At 40.3% G+C, this 20,801-nt stretch overlaps 1 protein-coding gene across 9 annotated transcripts in view; it reads right to left on the bottom strand.

Moving 5' to 3' along the window:
- Nucleotides 1-20,801, bottom strand: part of ATXN2 (ataxin 2) — a 52,392-nt gene that overhangs the window by 26,809 nt on the left and 4,782 nt on the right. For 7 of the 9 annotated variants that reach the window (XM_075435055.1, XM_075435054.1, XM_075435052.1 and 4 more), the window contains exons 2-10: nucleotides 18,352-18,388; nucleotides 16,636-16,695; nucleotides 15,876-15,947; nucleotides 15,490-15,640; nucleotides 7,322-7,446; nucleotides 5,969-6,060; nucleotides 3,007-3,204; nucleotides 2,330-2,508; nucleotides 600-809 (exon numbers count right to left, since the gene is read on the bottom strand). In XM_075435055.1, the coding sequence (XP_075291170.1) occupies nucleotides 600-809; nucleotides 2,330-2,508; nucleotides 3,007-3,204; nucleotides 5,969-6,060; nucleotides 7,322-7,446; nucleotides 15,490-15,640; nucleotides 15,876-15,947; nucleotides 16,636-16,695; nucleotides 18,352-18,388 (1,124 nt within the window). The remainder of the gene's footprint in view (nucleotides 1-599; nucleotides 810-2,329; nucleotides 2,509-3,006; nucleotides 3,205-5,968; nucleotides 6,061-7,321; nucleotides 7,447-15,489; nucleotides 15,641-15,875; nucleotides 15,948-16,635; nucleotides 16,696-18,351; nucleotides 18,389-20,801) is intronic. The other 2 variants (XM_075435057.1, XM_075435056.1) reach the window with 1 other exon arrangement.

Genomic DNA, 20,801 nt, shown 5'->3' on the forward strand with positions numbered 1-20,801 from the left:
GTACAGCTCCCGAAGACTCATGGGTTAACCTTTCTCTGCATATTATTGACTGCCAGGGAGCTGACTTACTGTTCTGCCTCAATGCACACAGATCTAAAGTCTTCTACAGATTCGTCTTTGAAGCAGCTTGTCCTGTCCCATTCCACAGTGCACTTCTCTGAATACAGCATTTTAAAATTTTTTATTACTACTATTATTGTTGTAATTTTTTTACAAAAGGTAATTAATTGACTTAGTTAAATTTGAAACTGCTTTTTGTGGAACAATTGTATTAAGATATTTGATATTTTATATAAATCTGTATTCCTAAAAGTGCCCTCTAAAGTTATCAACTCCTGCATGTTGCTGTTGGTGAAGTTAAGACACTGAGCAGCGTTTACAAAGCTGCGTTTATTTCATACCAACTTGGGAAATTTCACAGCTTTATTTTGTTTTTGTAAAGTTCTTCAAATAAAAAGGTTAATAGAAATAGTCTGATAAACTAAAGTTAAACACAAATTATAGGTTAAGTAATGAAGAGGAAAAACAATTTTGTAATTAAACTCACAAAGGAGTTAAACAAAGACAAACAAAAACATGAACAAATTGTGGTATTGTACCTTCTGAAGACATGCGTTTAGGCATAGTAGAGACAGGAGCTGGAGAACCATGAGCAGAGGGGTGAGACGGGGGCCTGGAGGGCCGCGAGGGGGGCCTGGAGGGCGGCCGTGTAGGGGTGGCTGCCCGAGGTGGAAGAGAGTTGGGACCTGACTGGTAGCGAGAAGGTGGGCGAGAGGAAGGAGATGGGCAAGGCGATGGCCAGGGAACACCTGACAGAACAAATGATATGAAGGAAAGTATAAAAACTAAAGAAAAATTATGGGGAAAAAGGTCAACAGAAAAAAAAAAGTAAAATATGACAAAATGATTTTTCATGTTTAACCCTTTGGGGATAGATTCGTTTGTTTCTGCAACTGATAAAATAGGCTCTGCAAGGATATTTCCTCCGCTTCAGGTCAAATTTAACATCTGAATGTCACAAACTCCCCAAAGGGTTAATTAGGATCTACAAATACTACTAAGGAATAGACAGTAAAGTTTGATCTGTTAGCCTATCATACATATGTTCTACAGTATGCACCACTTGACAAGGTCCTGAAACAGCTACCAGAGGTTCTCAAACAGCGGATCACACATAGTATTGACTATACAAACTGCTACTTGCCAACCAAATGACGAGCAGTTATCAACTCTAGGAACTGTTTCTTTACAAAAAACAGCGGTGTTCAGTGTCTGAATCCTGACATTTATGCCTTTATCAGTTATTTGAAGTATTAGGGTAGTATTTTAATCTAGGATACAGGGATCATTGTTTCCAAAACACAGAACTTGAATTCACAAGCCATTCCGAATATTTTAGGTATATGATGATGTTCATTCAGCACAGTAATAGGATGACAGAAACCACAAATACTACAGACAAATTTCAAGGCTAGCATTGCTTGGGCAAGACTCGGTTGTCCATCCTTTATATAGATGACACTGGATTTGAGAAGGAAGTCTCACTTACCTTTAGATGTTTCTCAGACTTCCTCTCCAGATAGAGACACTGGAGTATTATACATTTCTCATTTATTCACAGCGATCTTATAGAACAGCATTTTTAACTTATAAAAATAATGCCTCAAGATAGGCTACTGCTGAAATCCATCTCAAAACTGGTGTTTGGTTTATGAAACACCAATTCCAGCTACACAGTGCCTAGTGACGTCTGTTTATAAATGTTACCCATGTGTATGGCAGAAAATCCTCAAATAGCTATGTGGAGAGACAGCTTTTGATTCCTTTTCCCCTAACACTTCTCTCACTTTACCAACCATGATTTTTTCTCGCCACATCATCGTAAGGTCAGCAAGTTGCTTTATTCTTTTTCACGGGAAACAGAATTGATCCGTGCACCAGAGAGGAAGAAGAGCGATGCTTCCTCGGCTGCCACCTCCCTTTCACTAGGTGTCAGCACTGCCACTCCTCCACACAGAGCTCAGCAGCAGCAATACACAAAGCAATTTTTCATCTTTAAAACCACATACTGCACCATCATCCAAGACAAAGGTGTCTGAGAAGCAAAACAAGTGACATTTCTGCTCCACAAAGCTACACGTGGTGCAGTCAAATGCATGTTCCATTACGAGTAAGTTAAACCCAAATCAAAATCACCACCTCTGTCTTAAATGATGAATGCTACCCTAGCTTATGAAACACATATCCTAAGACCACATCATATGCAGTTTCAACATAATTAGATGCTGCAATTTTATAAGGGACATTCGTTTAGACTTCAGATACTTGCCTCCGTTAACTACTCTTTGATCTGCTCCAGAGTTAGGACTGAATTCTGAAGTATGGGATCCAGACCTTGAAATTGGTGGGCCTGATCCAGACTGGCCCATCCTCGGTGAGTTTTGTCTTCCACTTCCCCAGGACATCACATCTCTGTTCCTCTGTCCAGGTGGAATGTATTTATTTTCTCTGAAACACAACACATTTCTATCAATGTTAAGACAGAATGGAAAGACAACGAAAAGTACCTGACCAAGTGCTCTGCTGATATTGTCTATCTTTCTCAAGTCAAGCCAAAGGAAAATTCTAAACAATATCAGATGTTGACCTAACACTCACCTCACGAATTGTCTTTTGATACTACACAGCCCACTTTCTACAAGCCTACAGACACTGATGCCTGAAATTCTCCACGACACAGTGAAACCACTGCCCTTTCCTGTAATTTGGTACGAACTGACCACAGTGACATATCAGAACAGGGAAGTCTGTTTCACTACAGAGATAACACAGGGAGAGGAGCACAAGCTAGCAGGAGTGCCAAGAACACCACATGATTATTTACACAAGGTTCCTAAGCTGATCAGCCCTGCTGAAAAAGCACAGTTTCCATGAGTAAATTGCTATTGTACCAAAATATGTACATCATTTAAATAAAAAAATACTATTCATAGTGTATGCAAGTACCTAGTGTTCACACCATGTCCTTCTCGTTCATTAGCATTTCTCTGAACAGCAGTGTATTTTTCTTCTTCTGTCCTTTCATCATTTTCCAAGGCAACCCGAGCTTTGTATTGGGCACTTGATTCAATTTCCTCTGCTAATTGAGTTGCTCTGGCTTCCCGTTTCAAAAACTCCTCTGAATTATCTCTTTCTAATGGCACCCTAAAAGACAATGGAAAGGAAAAGAATCTCTGAAATGCACTCAAAAGCACAAAGAAGCTACAAAAATTACATGGCGTTAATTCTAACCAAGTCAGAGTAAAAAAAAAAAATAAATTGCTTTTAAACCAGTAGACTTGCTGTCTTTTTTAGTGTAAGTATGCCAATATTCCTGGACCGGTTTGATATTATGTGCAAATTCAGTGTCATTTACCTGCCTAGAGAGCTGAGGTCAGGGTGCAGAGCTTTTCCATAAGACTTGCAAAATCCCCAGGCCCCGAAGCTATGCAAAGGCTCCAGCTTTGAACATGGTCGAGTACATCAGTAACAAAAAGCCTTAGTCTGTTGTTTAGATAGGAAGCTACCATACGAGGCCAAATTTTATTTTCTTTAGCTATTTACACATTCCCAATATATACAAGAGTCCCCAATCCTACTCAATTTAAAGAGTTACATGCTTAATCCTTCGATAATTCCAGCCATAGAATTTCACCTCTTCCTGTTATGAGTAACTGCAGAAAAGAGGAATGCAACACATTAGAGCACAGGACCAGAACCCATGACTCACTTGCCATGTCCTAGGACCTCAAAACCATTCATCCTGTGTATCTATATTAGGCAATACCAGATTGCAAAAAAGCATACATAGCTCCCTCAGTAAACTCCAAGTAGGAATATAATACATGAGCAATGAAATACTGAAATGGCCAACTGGAGATGGACATCATACCCTGCACTTCCTGCTGTCCGCCCAGGTTTTTGGTTTATACCTGCTCTGATTTTTGTTAAAGTATCAGGTTTTATGAAATAACTTTGTGCTTTGTCTTTGATTCTAATTTTGATTTCCAAAAGTTGTTACACACAACCTTACTTGAGAATAAACTACATAAAAATGCAGATCACAGTTGAGCCTGGGGACCATGCTACGCTGGGCACTGTATAATCACTACTGCACATATTCTGAATAATACAAAAATGAAGACCAAAGAAAGTAGGTGGAGATACAAGCCAAGTATGAAACAATATATGCCAGATTACTCAAGTGTTGGTGGCAGAACTAGGAAAACAAGTGGCTTTGCCAAATTCCAAGCCAGCACTCAGCTACTGCATCACAAGCTTTTCCCCACACACACATTTCTGGCCAGCCAGAACATCTACTGGCCTTATCAATGGTAACTGCAAGAATATTAAAGAAAAACCTTACCCGTCAGCGTAAAGCTTTGGCTCAAACAAGATATGCATGAACACAATGCATACAAACCTGAAGTCACGGGCCTTGCTTACCCTGTACTAAGTATACAGACAAGAAAGGAGAACACCCAACACATCCTCATTTATTTAAATTGACAAAAAAAGAAAAAAATGAAGGGATGTATGCAGTAGCACTGATGGCAACCCAAACAAGCAAAAGAATGACTTTACATTTTCTAACAGGGAAGAGGCCATTAAAGATGAAAGAAAGGGGATGGGCAAGATGACGTTGTTCAGAACCCCGGCGATGAGAGCAGCACGTACAGCAGCTGGTCAACACACTAATGCAGCGCACTTGCTAGATACAAGCACGTACCTTTATGCAGCTTGACAAACTATACCTGCTAAGGCTTAGCTCCAGGAAGGGAAAATAATCAAACCATAAATCCTTTACGGTCCTTCAGCTGCACATATAAGCATTTAGCTACACTGCTGCTCATCACATGCTTGGGGAGTCCGGAAAAGAGCTTCCCAGTTTAGGAGACTGATACGCAAAGCAAGCTGCTTGACTAGGAAACAATGGAATTTGTCTCTGGCAATTTGAAGCCCCCTTCATGTTTTTAATCTGTTTCCATTAATATCCATAAAGCAGAAAGATGGAAGACTAAAGTTCAAAAGTACAAAAAGTACTTAGAGCAGTGAAGTATATGAAAGAGCAGCTTCCCCAGGATTCAAATGTAAGCCGATTAAGACACTTTGATTATCACCATGTTACAGGTCTCTCTTAACAACATAGTGAAAATAAAATCGTTGAACCAGAGATCTGTAAACAACTGCTCCAATTCTACACACAAAAATCAAAATATTCACTGCAATTCTTTGACATTCAAAAGTAAGTTTATGCTTTGGGGTTTAAAAGAGTGGGAAAACACTAAAGACATTTCACAGTGGCTGCTGCACATCTGCAGTTGGTTTGTTTTGCAGTTAACGTTATAGCTGCAGACTACTGGGAACAAGTCCACGCTGCCAAAGTAGCCAGAGAAGGCTTTACACTGCTTCTACATTCAAGTTGTCATTATACTGTAACAAAAACTTGAGTTTAGATCTGGACAAGTCTGCTAAACAAGTCACCCACAGCACACAACCCCCCCTTGGCGACCAGCAACGCTTCAACACACCAGTACCTGCCAGATCAACTGTCTCAGTAAAATTAGGATTTAGTCAAACTGCTCTGCTAGGTTAAACTATAGGCATAGCAGCTATGTAAAGACAGTTTCACAATTGGTGTTTTCCAACCTACTCGTAAAAGTTTTTGTAAGAAATAAGCATTATTGCATGCCTACATTCAGAAAATGTTGCAATGGGAATGAACTGTGCCCATTTAAGGGAATATATAATGATTACTACACCTAACTATTCACAGAACGCTGGCAAGGTTTCTGAAACACTATTCATTTTTCAGTTATTCGATTCCACAACTTTAGAAAGTATATAAAATTATATTCAGAATATGAAGTTTGTCAAACCAGGGAGAACATCAAATACAAATCTAATAACAAAATATTTTGGAACTTACGTATAAGAAGATAAACTGCTGTCATAAGTTGATACTACACCATAATTTTCTTCATTGTAACGAAACATGTCATTGGGATCCCATCCATTAGACTAGAAGAAAATGATGCTTGTTTTTCAAAATGACACTGGAAACACATTCCCTTAAAACTACGGGCTGATGGCAGAAGTTAAACCTTTTGCCCTTTCTCCTGGGCCAACAAATTCACTGCCCAGACAGGAAAGTTTCTAAAGCCACAATTTATTTCAGAAAACTCTGTTCATCAGATGCACAGGTTTTACCTTCAAAAGCCAGTTTTTTTCTCTGGGGGGTATGTGCTGCTTTTATGGTTTTAAGTGCCATGCCCACTCTGTACTAGAGGATTACTGACTAGCAAGAAATACATACCCTGAATTCCTTCTCCAAAAAGTGCAGATTGACACTTCTGCCCACGAGAAGTGTCCCTCACTGTGTCAAGTGCTGGAACTTCTCAGCTGCACTACTAATGCAATTATCCGAGGCACACACACCACAGGCAGAAGATGCCTGTTGAGCTGCACTTTAGTAAAATTGCCATTACAGCACTCGAGCACAATGATAAATGTTTTGAATGTTTTATAAAAGCACTGACAGTATTAACTATTCTAATAAATCTCAGCTGTACAATATGTACACTAAAATTGACAGGATAACTGTTCTACCCAGACAAAGTTAATATGCTCCACAGCAACATGACTAGATTCTCCTCTAATCAGTAATATTATCTTCTTTCTTTAACATATTGCAGTCCAAATACCTTACTAAAAAGAATGCATCGTTGAGTAAAAGCTGACTGCTATGATACATAAAGAAATGTCATTTGAGACCATACTCTTCATCGAACGATTCATAATCGACTGAGATTGTATCTGTGCTTATTGAGTCATGGGTCAGACTTCCACCAGTTTCCTTCATCTTAGCTCAGAGACAGTCAGCTAAGCACAATTTCGCCATGATTTCCAAATGCAATGATAGTCAGACAGGAATGCTCTGATTAAACATAAATCACTTCAGTGTATTGCTGAATTTGGAGTCCTTAATAAAAGCTCCTCTTTCAGCCAGTCCAGGAGCCTCACGCGGCCCTTGCCACAGCAGCTGCCATTTGTCAATATTTGCCAAAAGTGGCATCTGAAATCCAGCTATTCTTATTCAAATGGTAAAAAAGTACTGTGGCAGCTGCTAGCAAAGACTGAACATACCCCCATACAACGTAGGCCAGAAACTCTAGTCAAAAGTTCATTATCAGACTAAAATTAAGGAATTGTTACCAGGAATGCCCAGAGAAATAGCTTATTTCCTACAAACTGTCACAGATGATAAAAAAGGATTACTTACAACATCTGTCTCTAACGCCTCAAGCTCTTCAGTAGCGGTGGTCTCTCCTCCATCCCATGGTTCAAGATCCTTTTCCTTGTGCTCACCATTCACTTTAGCACTGATGGCTGAATCAGTGAAAGCATCTACAACGGAGTGGGGAGGGATGGGGGTGAAATCAGTTTGCTTATGTACAGGAAGACGTACACAATAGTTTATCTGAGGAACAACCAGATACAGCTGAATCACGGGAACGTGAAACATCAGTCACCTTTTCCTGCAGTTGCCGTATTCAACAGGACTACATTAAAAAGGTGCCTACTTCATCCTTAGAATAACTATGGAAGTACAGACTAACTTCTGATATATCTGTTTACTAGGGGTTTTTGCAACTTAAAGTACAAGACAAGGCATCAAAGAATAGCAGTAATTACTTACAGTTATTTCAAAATATTTCACACAAACTACATATATGGCTTTGCTAGGAAAAAAAATTTTTAAATAAGACTATCTGAGGATCCCCATTCCTCCAGAAAACACAATACTTTTATAATAAGCTTTTCCAAACAGCCCACACAACTGCACACTAACATACTAAGCAAATATCAAAAAAGCATGAATGCAACCCAATCCCATTCCCTAAATAAACGGGCAGAAGACAAGCTTCCATTCAAACCCCTGAGTTTCTTCTGCTTCTACTGCTCCTCAACACACCGGCATGCACACACATATTTTTACTCACACTGCACTACACATTTTATTTGCAGTGTAACTCAATTATCCATTAGCTTGGTGCAGCCGTTCACCGTGTCATGAACGGAGATGTCCTTACTCCTGCAAGAGCTTTTTCAAGAAGTTTATCCAAATTGCACAGAAATATTCAGAAACTCTCTACCTCTTGTTCTCAACAACATAATAAATATGCCATTAAGTGCACTAAGCAGTAAGGGTCTGCTATTCTTTATATAAAATTATAAAAACATATATAAAAGAAAATATTATAATGAGCTTTTATTTTCACTTGCTCATGTTTCATTCAAACCAGACTTAAGAAACAATACCAGAATATTAAAAGTGCTGTGAAGAAAAAAAATGTACAAAGCTATTCACCGAGGAAGCCAAGCTTTTATATTTGTAGGCAACTAATTCTCAGAGCCGTCTGCAAACTCTTAAACCACTTAAACAGAAGGAACTTTAAAAAATAAAACAAGCTTTTTATAAGCTTATAAATAAATAAAACCAATAAGCCTAAAATAAGTAAGCCTTCAGTCTAGAAGTTCCTATTATCAGTCTACTGACAAAAGAAGGAGCAAACATTTCAGACCTTTAGAAGAGATGAGATCAAATCACCAGGCAGTGCCAAATATGGAAGAATTTACTTTTGGCAAGATCTGAAATCTTGCTAAGAAAAATGAACTTTAAAGCCATCATGAAAAGAATTCACAACATAGGAAGCTGGCCACTGAGGTTACACTTTTCAAACAATCACTGAAAAATTTTTTAGAGACTGCTGATGTAGCTTACTATTCCTGTTTCATCCAATTTCATAGTCAAGTTCTGCACATATATTGGTATGATCCGTCATAAAAGTTAACTGTGCTTAGTCTGTCTAACAACACCCTGCACTATCTCACGAAATGCTTGCTCAACTCATACACAAAGACCAAAGGAACTATGGATAAACAATTAAGCATCGTTAATAAGCATCTATGAAACAAAATGTTACAGAAGATGTATGAAAAATATGAGAAGTTTGTCAGCTAAACATCAGTTTCAAATACAAAAGAATCAGTAAAAGGAGAAAGGAAAGCCAAACGAAAGGAAGACCCCTAACCAGGCACACCACTGTTAGGGCTCACGTGAAATGGCAAAAACCCGCATCAATCGCGTTGCCAGACGTCACGGTCTGCCGCCCAAAGCCGTGGCAGGACCTACGCAGCTGGAGGTTAACGCTCTCACGTGAGATTATGTTTTAGCTCGTCGCTAAATGCAATGCCTTTAGCAGGCACGTTCGGGGATTACTTGCGACCTGTTCCGAACCAGAGCCGTTGTACCATCGCACCACCTGCGTGCTGAGGCAAAGTTTCAATCGTTGCATTTTCAACTGTTCAGAATAGGTGAAAATCAAGGGTGAGAATAGAAGTCATCAGCTAACTGCGAGATACTCTAAATGATTCTGTGAAGTTACGCATGCATGTTTTATAGTGCCATAAATGTGCGAGCAGAGATATTAAGTTTCCGTTATATATTATGGTAACAAAAGCATTATGAAAGGCAAGATGCAGAGACAGAGTGACTGCCAAAAAAGTTACCTGTTTCTGAAGGAACTACAACAGATATGGAGAGAGAAAAAATTGGAAGACATCAGATATAAATACAGGCGGATTTTTTCACAATATATGGCTGAAATCAGGCAAAAGCTAAACTCTTTCAGTCCCTCACACAGACATATTCAAACAGATTATACATCTCCCACCCTGCAAAGATCATTTCCATAGTAAAATTTCAGCAACGTTCCCACCTATGAACAGCCCCACATGTTTCCCCATTTTGCTTCACGAGAAAAAAACACCCAACCACCCTCCAACCAGCCTACACATTTCTAAGGTACACCAACGTGAAAGAAGACGTCTCTCAGTTTCCCTTCACACAAACAGCTTTTAAAACATGCTATAAAACCCAGAAGATATGTTTAAATGTCATCTGAAACTACAGAGTAACACAGTGCTACCTCAATCCACAGTTAAGTAGTAACGAAAGAGCACATTTAAGAGGGAGGAAAAACTAAGGCACTTGTATTTGGAAACTCTGCGTCTGCCTCACCAATACCCTGTAGCTAACACTGCCACAACCCAGACAGAGCAGTGCTGCTTCTGTGCCCAACACCAGTAATTCAATGTTTCACGTTTTATCCTCTCAGATTGGACATTTTATGCCAAATACAATTTGGAGGCTGCTTATGTCAGTAAGGAACCGGAACTTTTGCTTCTACGCTACCTTCACTGGGGGTAGAGGGAACTCTTCTCCACTGACATTAGATAAATATGAGTTAGGAGGACCGATGACAGCATCTGATTGAGGTAATCTCCTGTGTTTTAGAAGGGCGCTTCCTTCATTTCTATTAAATTACTTCACATAAACTCCATAGACAACTGTGCCATTTTAGATACTGTGAATAAAATACCCGCTTAACAAGACTCATCTACACAACCCACCAATTTTCTTATTTAAGAAGCCACATGAACATTCAGCAGAGTGCTGTTAAAAATTAAATGATACAGATGAACTGGGAGAAAAAAAATCCCAAGTCACAACAGAAACTCCACTGTCTAACAAATGCTACAGATTTGAGTAAGATGTGAACAGTCAGTGCTAAGTTTCCCAGTAGAATCCATTATATCACGGGGCACAGGAAGCCTCACTGCTCTTCATTTCTCTCTCACTTCGGAACGAAAGTCACAAGTGAGACTGCAACATCAATTTAACCTCTACAACTCAAAGAAAATCCAGAGTTAGGAGAAATTCAAGCTACAAAGGCAGACTTCTAGTCAGACGACATGGTCTCGTGAGCATCCAGGCAAAGTTTAAATGCAGCAGAACGGCACCTCAAGGCAGAGATCACTATTTTCCTGGAACAAACAGCCAGGCAGGCACATGGGACACCAAGATTAAAAATGTGGCAAGTCAAACATGACTTTACCAAAATTAACAAGCAGCTAAACTGAGAACATTTCTAAAAAAGAAATTCTACAAATAATTGTTTCCAAAACAAAAATACTGTTCTTAAGATTATTCACAAAATAGAAGCTAAAACATGAACTGCTGCTACAAGTGCCGACTGGCAGAGTAATAACAGACACGACACCGGCTGCACGGGCTGAGCCTCCCCCCTACCTGGTGCCTCACATCTCCGAGCTGTTGAATAAGCAATTCACACGACACCTTGACACGGCCAAATTTTTAATCAATTCCTTTTCTACATGGTAAAATCCAAGTTAAAGATCAAATGAAAACTGGTCAAACAAAGAGCTCGAGCTTTAGCACTCAATTATCCCCCAGCGCCTCTGTACCTACTTAATGTGACATCGCCTAAGCAAAGAAGTTCTATATCAAAGACCTCGCTTCTTGTTTTAAAGCCTGCTAAGCGGAAAAAAAATCCCAAGGATAATTCTATGCAACAGAAATTCACATCAAGTAAAGGCAAATTAAATATACACATTCTGAGAAAAACTCAGCTTGGGCAAATTCTTCAAGTATGTGCTATTAAATGAGCTAAAGAAAAAAGTGCCAGAACGGAGCAATTAAGAGTCCGGGTTTAATTAACTTCAGTATTTAACATGCTTGTTTTCACAAACATGTTTTGAGCTACTAATGGTGAAGAGCACAAATATGCGACGAATTAAACCCATCGGCGTTCTGCGCCAAAGGTGTTCGCGCCGCACACTGCAAGCTTCGATCCAGGTTAGCGTGGCCCAAAGTCAACCGAGGTCTCATCTTAAAAGGTTTCAACAGTAAACTCGCATTTGTTTTGTAACTACTCACGACTGATTTGAAACATTAAAACCAGCTACCACCAGCTTTGCAGAGCCAACATTTCCTTCCTTTGTTCATAATATGCCGACTGCTATTCCCCTTGCAGCACTTTCTCTGGAAGGATGCCACTTCCAGTGCTAATTCAAGGAAAAACCTAAATAGACAATTCTCTTCTGCCTTTTTTCATTGGATTTGTAGTATTTTTCTCAAAGTGCAGTAACTGTGCCAAAAAACCAATGAAAACGTTGTAGAAGCCTTTTACTTTAACAGTAGTTACGAGGTTGAATTGTCTTGTCTTTAAAGAGAAGCCAAAACGGCAACTCTGAAGCCTTACTCAAATTTGAATCCCACGCAAACCAGCGCTGTCGACTGCGCAGCGTTTCGGACTACAGGAAACACTGCTAGCAGCTTGTCCTGCAGAACCCAGGAGAAACACCCCCCCCTATTTCAGTCACGCAGCCTAAGCAATCCAGCAGCTACGAGGTCCAGGCGCTTCACCTTTGCCTCAGGTGGTGAAGCAGAAAGACGTTACACGCTAACCTACAGCCAAGGATTTCAACTCGCACATCAGAGTGGATTTTTAGCAGTCAACTTCCATTGCTACATGCCGAAGACGGCGCCTGTCCCTCTTGAAATGCAGACAGAGTAGTCTGCAAGGGGGATGATGGATATAATACAATTTCACCTGAGTTTTCCAGTGGATGTTTCATTCATCAGCCTGCCTGTACTGCAGCAAGCCCTAATTCCACAGCGAGAGACTCTCCGGCGACTCCCTTCCCTCCCTTCTGAAGCCTAGCAGGAATCTACATGAGCACAAAGGTCCATGCAGACTGACAGAATTGCAAATAAGGGCCCAGAAAGTAGGGACAGATTTATTTTTTAAACATAAGCTGTTAGAACATCCCTATCCACCTAGACCTACTGGTTTTTTTTCTCTCAACCCTTCCAATTTCTGCAGTCTGGGGAGGCACTACACTTTCTCCATTGGTGTGCCTAAAGGTGCAATGTCATGCGTGGCACCAGCAAATCTAAGACTGTTGCTTCCAAACGGGGTGATTTCACCCATCCCAAGCCTTACAGTGTGATCACCTCCCCTGCACTCACACTACTGATGTAGCTGCAGGATGAATTACCAGCTCACCGCTCCAAAGCTGCACAAGTACGATAGCAACAAAAGGTGCTTGGCAGACTATCTCAGATGGTTCTTTCAGAGACAACTGTATTTTCCGCTCCTGACAGGAGCATCCATCCCATTCCCTTTCTCCCCACCTGCTGCTCTTTTCCAGTCCTCTTTCAGTCTCTCCTGTCGGACACAGTCAGACAGGCAGACAATACAGCTAACATCTCTGCTATTCAAGTCTGGGGGTAGGTCAGAAGACGAAGACCCACAGTCGGGAGCACCATTTGCCCACAGTCCTCCAGCTCAGCAGAGAAGCAAATGCCAGAATAAAAATCCATACAACTCCAGATACTTATACTGAACCAGGAAACCAGGATGCACTAAAATTTACACAAAAGTATCTTTTGCAGAAATCAAGTTTCCTTCAAGGCCTGCTCAGAAGTCTAGTAGCCTCCTAAGGGGTAGGAGAAACTGCATATGCAGACCCCGACAAACCCTGCCCTAGGTAAGCCTCTCCTAGGGCAGCAGAGTGCTTGTGAAATGCCCTTTTGTTTGGCTACATTTTTAAGAAAGCAAGAGCAAGCTGCCTTTCCCACCACAGATGTCCCAACTGTCTACTAACTTGTCTGTGAAAGCCAAAACACCTTGATGGCTAGGCAATCTAAAAGTATTTGTTCCTGGGTAAGTGCAACACTGTCGAACTTCTCTGGGCACCAGGCAGTAACCATTCCCAATACCAACACAGCAAGGAGCACCATCTCCTCACCTCAGAGGTCAGACTGAGTTTTAACGGTGAATCACACAGGCTTATCTGACTCGGTCCCATGCAGATCTGGGTTCATTTGTAAGAACAAAAGGCCAGCAGTTCCTATATGCATGTTCATACACTTCCACTCTCTTGCATCCTTGCTTATTTAATTTCCCAAGAAGCAGAAAGCCCTTCGTTGCCCTAATTTTCAGGTGTGATCGGAGACTGACTTACACTTTCAAATGTCATTTCAAGATAATACATTTTTAAGACAAAATGAAAAGCAGATTAATTTACCCACTACGAGTTATCAAGTTTTGCAGCCTTCCAGTTTATCTTGCCCCAAGTCTCTACAGCTTTATTTCGGCTCTCCTCTCCAGCTACTTAAGAGATTTAGATTCAAAGACATTGCACCTAACAAAGCAAACTGAGCAACCGTTCAACCTGAACCAGTTATTTTCTTCTAGAAAACTTCCATTGAGTAATTACTCCTAGAAGTAGTAATATATTCTTCATTCCGTCTGTTTGCTCAAAATCTATAAAGACTGGTTAATGGAGAGCCCAGTTTGCATTTACATTTAAGTGATGTTCATAGCAGAGCCATTATAAACAGCTCTCATGTAATTTAAATTCCAAGTCCCATCCAGAACCTGGAACTTATCTGCATTTCAATGCTACATTTGCTCTGACATTATGCATCTTCTTCTGGGAAAAACAAATTCCTTGAAACAACAAGCCTCTCATTCTTCAGCTTTAAATCAGGCAAGCACACACGCATGTACAAACTAAAGGTGAAAAGAGAAAGGTCTCATTAAACGTCCACCAGTCCCTAAGTATCTCTAAGTCACTGCTACGTGGGAATAAAGCATGTGTGTTACAACAACCACTTAGCTCCCAGCGACAGTTGTTGATCAACCTGAAAATGTACACATACGTAATTTCACTCTGTGGCACAGAAAGCAATGTCTTTGCTTTTACTCCTTAGCCCAGCAAGTCAGGAACATAAGCATAAAATCCCTCGTGATTTGCTGCCCGCCCCCCCCAAATCTGCAAAGGAACTAAAGCTGTCTGACTTGGGACCTCTTAGGTTCCAGTAAAATAATTATGGTCTACAAAGGCTGCCTGACTTCCTGTAAAATGGTTTAATTCTGACGGTTTCAAGCCACGTCTTCAAGATTTTAAGACCACTTGCCTGCCACTTCACTGGGTTTTTCTGTATTTCAGAGAGCCTTAGCTACAGATCTACATGTAGTAAAGCAGAAATTAAAACCACAAATAGTGGATTTGCTAAGAATTTTTAGCTTCATTTGCAGTAGTATTTTTAGAATATTTATATGAATGCATGTTCAGAGACAAAAGTTACTTAACTAAATATAGACTTTATACACACACCAACTCTGAACAGTCATCATTTTATAAAGAATTTGTATATTCATGGATTCTCATATAACATTTAACAGACTAACTCAGAAAGACATTTACAAAATAAGCCCACAACCTCCCACAAAATATGTAAAATGTTTTGTAACACCACCAAGGATGTGCCTTCCAGACACCTAAAAGAGCTGCTCAAAGCAGTGCACCCTCACAAAGGTTCTGCAATCTATTTTTTAAATTTTGATAAATTTCTGATTTCAGGAGGTGCTGAGCATCCGCTCTTTCCATTGACTTTAATGGGATATTTGGATATTTTGCACTCATTAAGAATTAAGAGTCTAAACTTTAGGTTTTGGATCCTAAGTATTTACTTATGATCTAAGATACAGACAACTTTAAAACCAAGTATACCTCTTCTCGCATAATTGGTATCCATGTCCTTAAAATGCACCATAACAAAATCTGAAGACTTGAACAAGATACTCTCTAGTATGTCTTCACGTTTTGGCCCCAAACTGGATTCTGCAGTCTTCCGATGAGCAGCATCAAGCACTAAATCACACTAATAGAGATACAAAAAGAATACACTAACTTAATGCACAATAAGCTACTCAATAATTTTACACACTTGCAAAAACCACACATTTCTAATAGTCTGCAAAAATGAATCTGCATGTGTACACCTAGACATAAATAGTCAAAATAATTCACAATAAATATTCAAATTTTAATCCAACATTGATTATTCAGCATTAGGATCTTTTAAAACAGGAAAGAGTCAAAATGAAAAAAATTACCTTAGGACTGTAGGTTTTAAAAACTCCTTCATATATACCACCATTTTTCACCTGTACTTCACATTTGGATCCCTAGAATGCAGAAAAATGAAAATACAGCTTTCTACCAGCCTGACAAATAACATCTGAGTGATTTTCTTCAAGACATACTTTTCACGTAAGTACAATGTGTAAAAACACAGCTCAGTTTTTAGTCAAATCTACTCCTTCAGCATTTGCCCATTTATAAATACGCCACTGCGTTCTGCAGATGCAAACCGCTGGGTGCGTACCAAAATCTGTTCTGAAGGGATTTAAAGACACTCACAGAAGCGTATTTGGTAGTCACAAGACTCTTGACCAGCTATGCACTCACACAAACAAGTTGTTGTGGAGGAAGGCTTACCCTGGACTCTAGCAGACGTGGGACAGCCTGCCTTACTTAATTTTGGCTTTTCGAGACTTCCCTCAAAATCTGGGGAGAAATCCTTCCATTCCCTGCACACAGACCCATTTTATTTATCCACCACCTCTCTAAAGACAGAAAATTCAAAATATGACCGGTGCACCTAAGAAGTTTGCCATACCTCTGCAAACTGTATTTGAACCCTTCCAAGCCAAAAATACAGAATAATTATTACTGTGATTCTTTAAAGTTCTATCTTGGCAAAAGATGCCTACAGTTAAAGTTTAATATTCACTCCATTATATTACTATTACTAGTCAACAATCCTATGTCACTAAGGAAACTGTTTACCCTCCTTCCACATATGAGACTTACAACAACTGATGTAAGTATGTGAACCATTCTCATGTTTGCATAGATGCCATCGAAAGAAATCTGAAAAATAAGAAAAGATATCGTGAATATATGAGAAATATTTCTAACAATTCAAAAAGCCAGTGCACCAAAAATAATCCAGGCTTTCATCAGTACATACCAATTCCTAGAAACGTTAGTCTGAAACCTCACTCGGTCAATATGCACAGAACTTAGGTCACATGAGATTTCCAGAGACCCTTACCCCTTTTTCTCTGATCATTAAAGGTCCAAGCACCCGTCCAAAGAAGATAAACATTCCAGAGTGCCCCTAATGTCACTCAATTAGGAAATCTTCCTGCTGGTTGGGTGAGGCTCATATGCATAGACTCCTAAATGAAAAAGCCCTGCTCTGGTTTAAGAGCCATCAACAAGACAAGGTACTTCAACTGCTGTAGAAGTAGAAAGGTGCTTTCAGGGCCTGCTGAATTACATCTTTTCATCAAACAGATCTGATTATATGCATTAACAGAAGCTAAAGTCATCAAATCGTGGAACGCCAAAGAGCTACAAAACCCATCATAAAATTACTCCGAAGTAATGCAGTGCAGTAACAGAATCCGAGACTCCACACTAGAGCTGACCAAGTACCACCCAGGCTGCCAGCTGACACGCTCGCATCAGCACGCATGAAGTGGTGAGGATGTCTGTGTTTTGTTGCAACATCTGGCATCTCTCCCTGTCAACTTCATGCTTGTGAAACAAGAGATGCTGCAACATGCAAGGACCTCACCGTATTTTGAGCTTTTTAAGAAACAACACACCTTTTAACCTGTCAGCTACTTAATCCACTTACTCCTGCATGTTGGCCACCTTCCTGGTCCAAAGAACACGTTTAAGGACGCTCCTGTGCTCAACACTCAGTACAGAGGACGTAAAGACTAACACTTTTATGATGTTTAGTGTTTGCGCGTAACCTTTTTCACCACTCTTCCTCAAAGCGTCTTTATTTTTACTGAAGAGTCTTGGTATCTTCAATAAACATTTATGCAAGTACACTGTAGCCCTTTCAAACCTTCCTGCTTCTGCGCCATTCCCCAAAATTAGCCATCCTTGAAAACCACGCCAATAACAAAATAGCAAATATTTGATTAGTGCAGTTCAAAGATCCACTCTTTAAACTGAGATCCACATCTTTGGCTTTGACAAAACTACGTTCTACAAGTCAAGCCACACCTATACTTCAACAACATGTAGCCTTGACAGTAACTAAAGCTACACATTCAGGTTACTGATAATACTGGGTTAGCTACTTTATAGCAAACAAAATTGTTATTTTTGTTTAACTAAATGCTGTCTTGCTGTCATCTGTTTAAGGGAGAAGCCAATGTCAGAGTCTTCAGATAGGAACTAATTCAAAAGCATTGCCCTAAGTTAAATGTTACCTGTATCTACAACTATAATCGCAAGAAAATGCGGCAGATTTTTACTAGGGTCGTCAAAAGTTTAAGCAACCCTCTCCCCCTTCACCCTCCCAGGAGACTTAGATGAATGCAAGATGCTTCATCTTTACCAAAGCTTATCTCAATCTAAAATATTCATCGAGGTATCCAAAGGAAAAAAATTGAGAGAATATTCCAGTATCTGCTACTCTTACGCTGATACTTGCGTTCACTGTACATAAATTGTTTCCTCATACCTAGGAAGTGGTCCAGTGAGGAAAAAACATATACTTACTGTAGGCTGAGGTGGTCCTTTGCCACTGCTGCGACCTCTGAAATGAAATACATACATGGGATACAATTAAAAGAATGGCCGAAACTGGTTAATTTCTTAAAAAGTAAAAATTCAAAAACCCATTTTAATTTAGTGTTGAGAATGGAATCAGAGAAAAAAGCACGCCCCTAGAGCAGAACTCAACAACTACAGGGCCCACAGCATTTATCCTCCAAACTACTGACCTACAAGCAACTAGCATTTGTTAGTAGGCGAGAGGGTTACCTACAATAAATCAGAAGACAAAATGAAGCAAACACTAAGCCTATGTCATTATAAACATCCAGAAATAGTCCCTCTTCGGCAGAATCCTGTAGCCAAAGCAAATTCCAAACCTTACTGGCACACAAAACCAAAAGCCACTTTCAAACCCAAACCCTACTTAGCAGAGTCCCTTCTGAAGACTAGAGGTTCAGCTCATCGTCACTGTCCCTCTCGCCAAGGGCCACCCAACCAACCTCGCCAAGGGCCACCCAACCAACCTCGCCAAGGGCCACCCAACCAACGGCCCCACACCATAGGCCACGGATGAGCCCTGGCGGCCAGGCCCTGCCTGCAGAGCCCGCTCATCCCTACTGCCACAACCCAGCAAGTGAAACAAAAAGTCTGTCCATCCTCTCCAAAACAGTCGCTACTTTTAATGAAAATCTGTCAATGTGTAGCACTCAGGCACTTCAAAAAGCTTTTAAATTAACCTGCATGCTCTTAATACCTTGCAAACTGAGATGGAGCAGCCTGTGCCCTCCACCTCAGCTGTCCGAGTCCCAGCAGCATCCCTGCAGCCAGCGAGCCGGCAGGAGCCACAATTCTCCAGCCTCGCTGTTGTGCCTTATTTCAAAGCTACATCCCTTTACCAAGAAGTCCTCGTTTCAAATGTTTCTCATAGCAATTTAGATCTGTATCACAATGACTTCAGGAGTGCATGCTGTAATGTGAGGCAAAATGAAGTCTTCCGTTCTATTAGAAAAAAATCGATTTTTTAAACAGACCCACCTCACAGCTGCACAACCATTCAATTAGAGAGACCTAAAGAACCACCTCTACATTTCAAAATATCCAAACATTGAAATCTAAATCCAACGGAATGTCAACTGCATTCAATTGCTTTTGAAAACACTATGCTGTGGTCGACTACAACCCTGCTCTGAAAACAACAAGTCATTATAAACAGGGCTCATGAGTTAGGTCAAGAAATCAAAGGACCATCTCCCAGGGAACACAGATATCCCCACAATGAACTCTGCAGCAATAAGCAAGTTCAGAGAACCACAGGCCTTAACGAGGAAAAAATGAAAACCGCCTAAACCATCACCTGATCTGTTTAAGCAAACAGGCTTCTGAAACAGAAAGGTAGCCTCACACAGCATCACGCACACTGATGACATTTGCTGATTGCCACTAACTGCAGATTTCAGATGTTTAGCTGACATTTTCAGAATACTTCCAGAGTACCAATCTCACCAAAAACCCTAATGCAAACAGCCTTTATTTAATTACTTACCAGCCTTAACTTTCCATAAGGCAGCATTACAGCTTCAGGCTTGCTCTGGAGACAAGAAAGTCTCCCCACTAAATGGCTACCTACAGCACGGTGCTGAAGCGAGCCCTTTGTGAACCCGGAACGTAATTTTGGCACAATATTCAGGTGAACTATCTTCTTCTTTATGAAATTCATCTCACCAGACGTGAAACACCCAAATACAATAGAAGCACAGTTCAGTTCTGATTTTTCCTTTTATTACAACTGAAAGGGTCAACACGGTCTTTCAAAGAACATGGCCAAAGTCAAACAATTTCACCAGTTCCCTCTGTTCTCTCCAAGATTTTACCAGCTACCCCTCCCTACATCAGCTACACTAATGGTCAAAAGTGAATGAGTTTGGTGTCTCTGAAATAGAAAGCACTCCTATTTTTAACGACAAATACTCTTAGAACTTAAACAACTGGGCTGCTAGACTGGTCAGAGTTTGAAGCACCCCCTTTAAGCACCAACCTAAGTGCTCTAGATTTTCCATCTCCTACATTTCCAAAATCACTGCTCTTACTCACACTTCTTCAAGAAACAATCTGATCGTGTGCATTCACATTGGCAAGAGGTCCTAACTTCTACACCAGACCAAGGGTTGAGCTAATTGCGGAAATTTTATAAACTATTCTGATCTAACAGATCTCTCTACAGATCCGACCTCTCATTTTCCAGCTACAACTGTTAAACACAAACCCTTAGAAAAAACATTCACCAATTCTGCCAATGCTACAATTCAACCAAAATTGTGTGTGTGTATCTTCTGCTAAAACCAAGGCCATCAGCTTGAGGTTTATTTTCCAACAGGTGAAGACTCAAGTTCAAACTAGCCTTTGACACATCTCTGATGCATTATATGAAAAAAACCTAGGATCTTTACAAAAGC

The sequence above is a fragment of the Opisthocomus hoazin genome, chromosome 13 (genome assembly GCF_030867145.1).
Source record: "Opisthocomus hoazin isolate bOpiHoa1 chromosome 13, bOpiHoa1.hap1, whole genome shotgun sequence".
NCBI lineage: Eukaryota > Metazoa > Chordata > Aves > Opisthocomiformes > Opisthocomidae > Opisthocomus > Opisthocomus hoazin.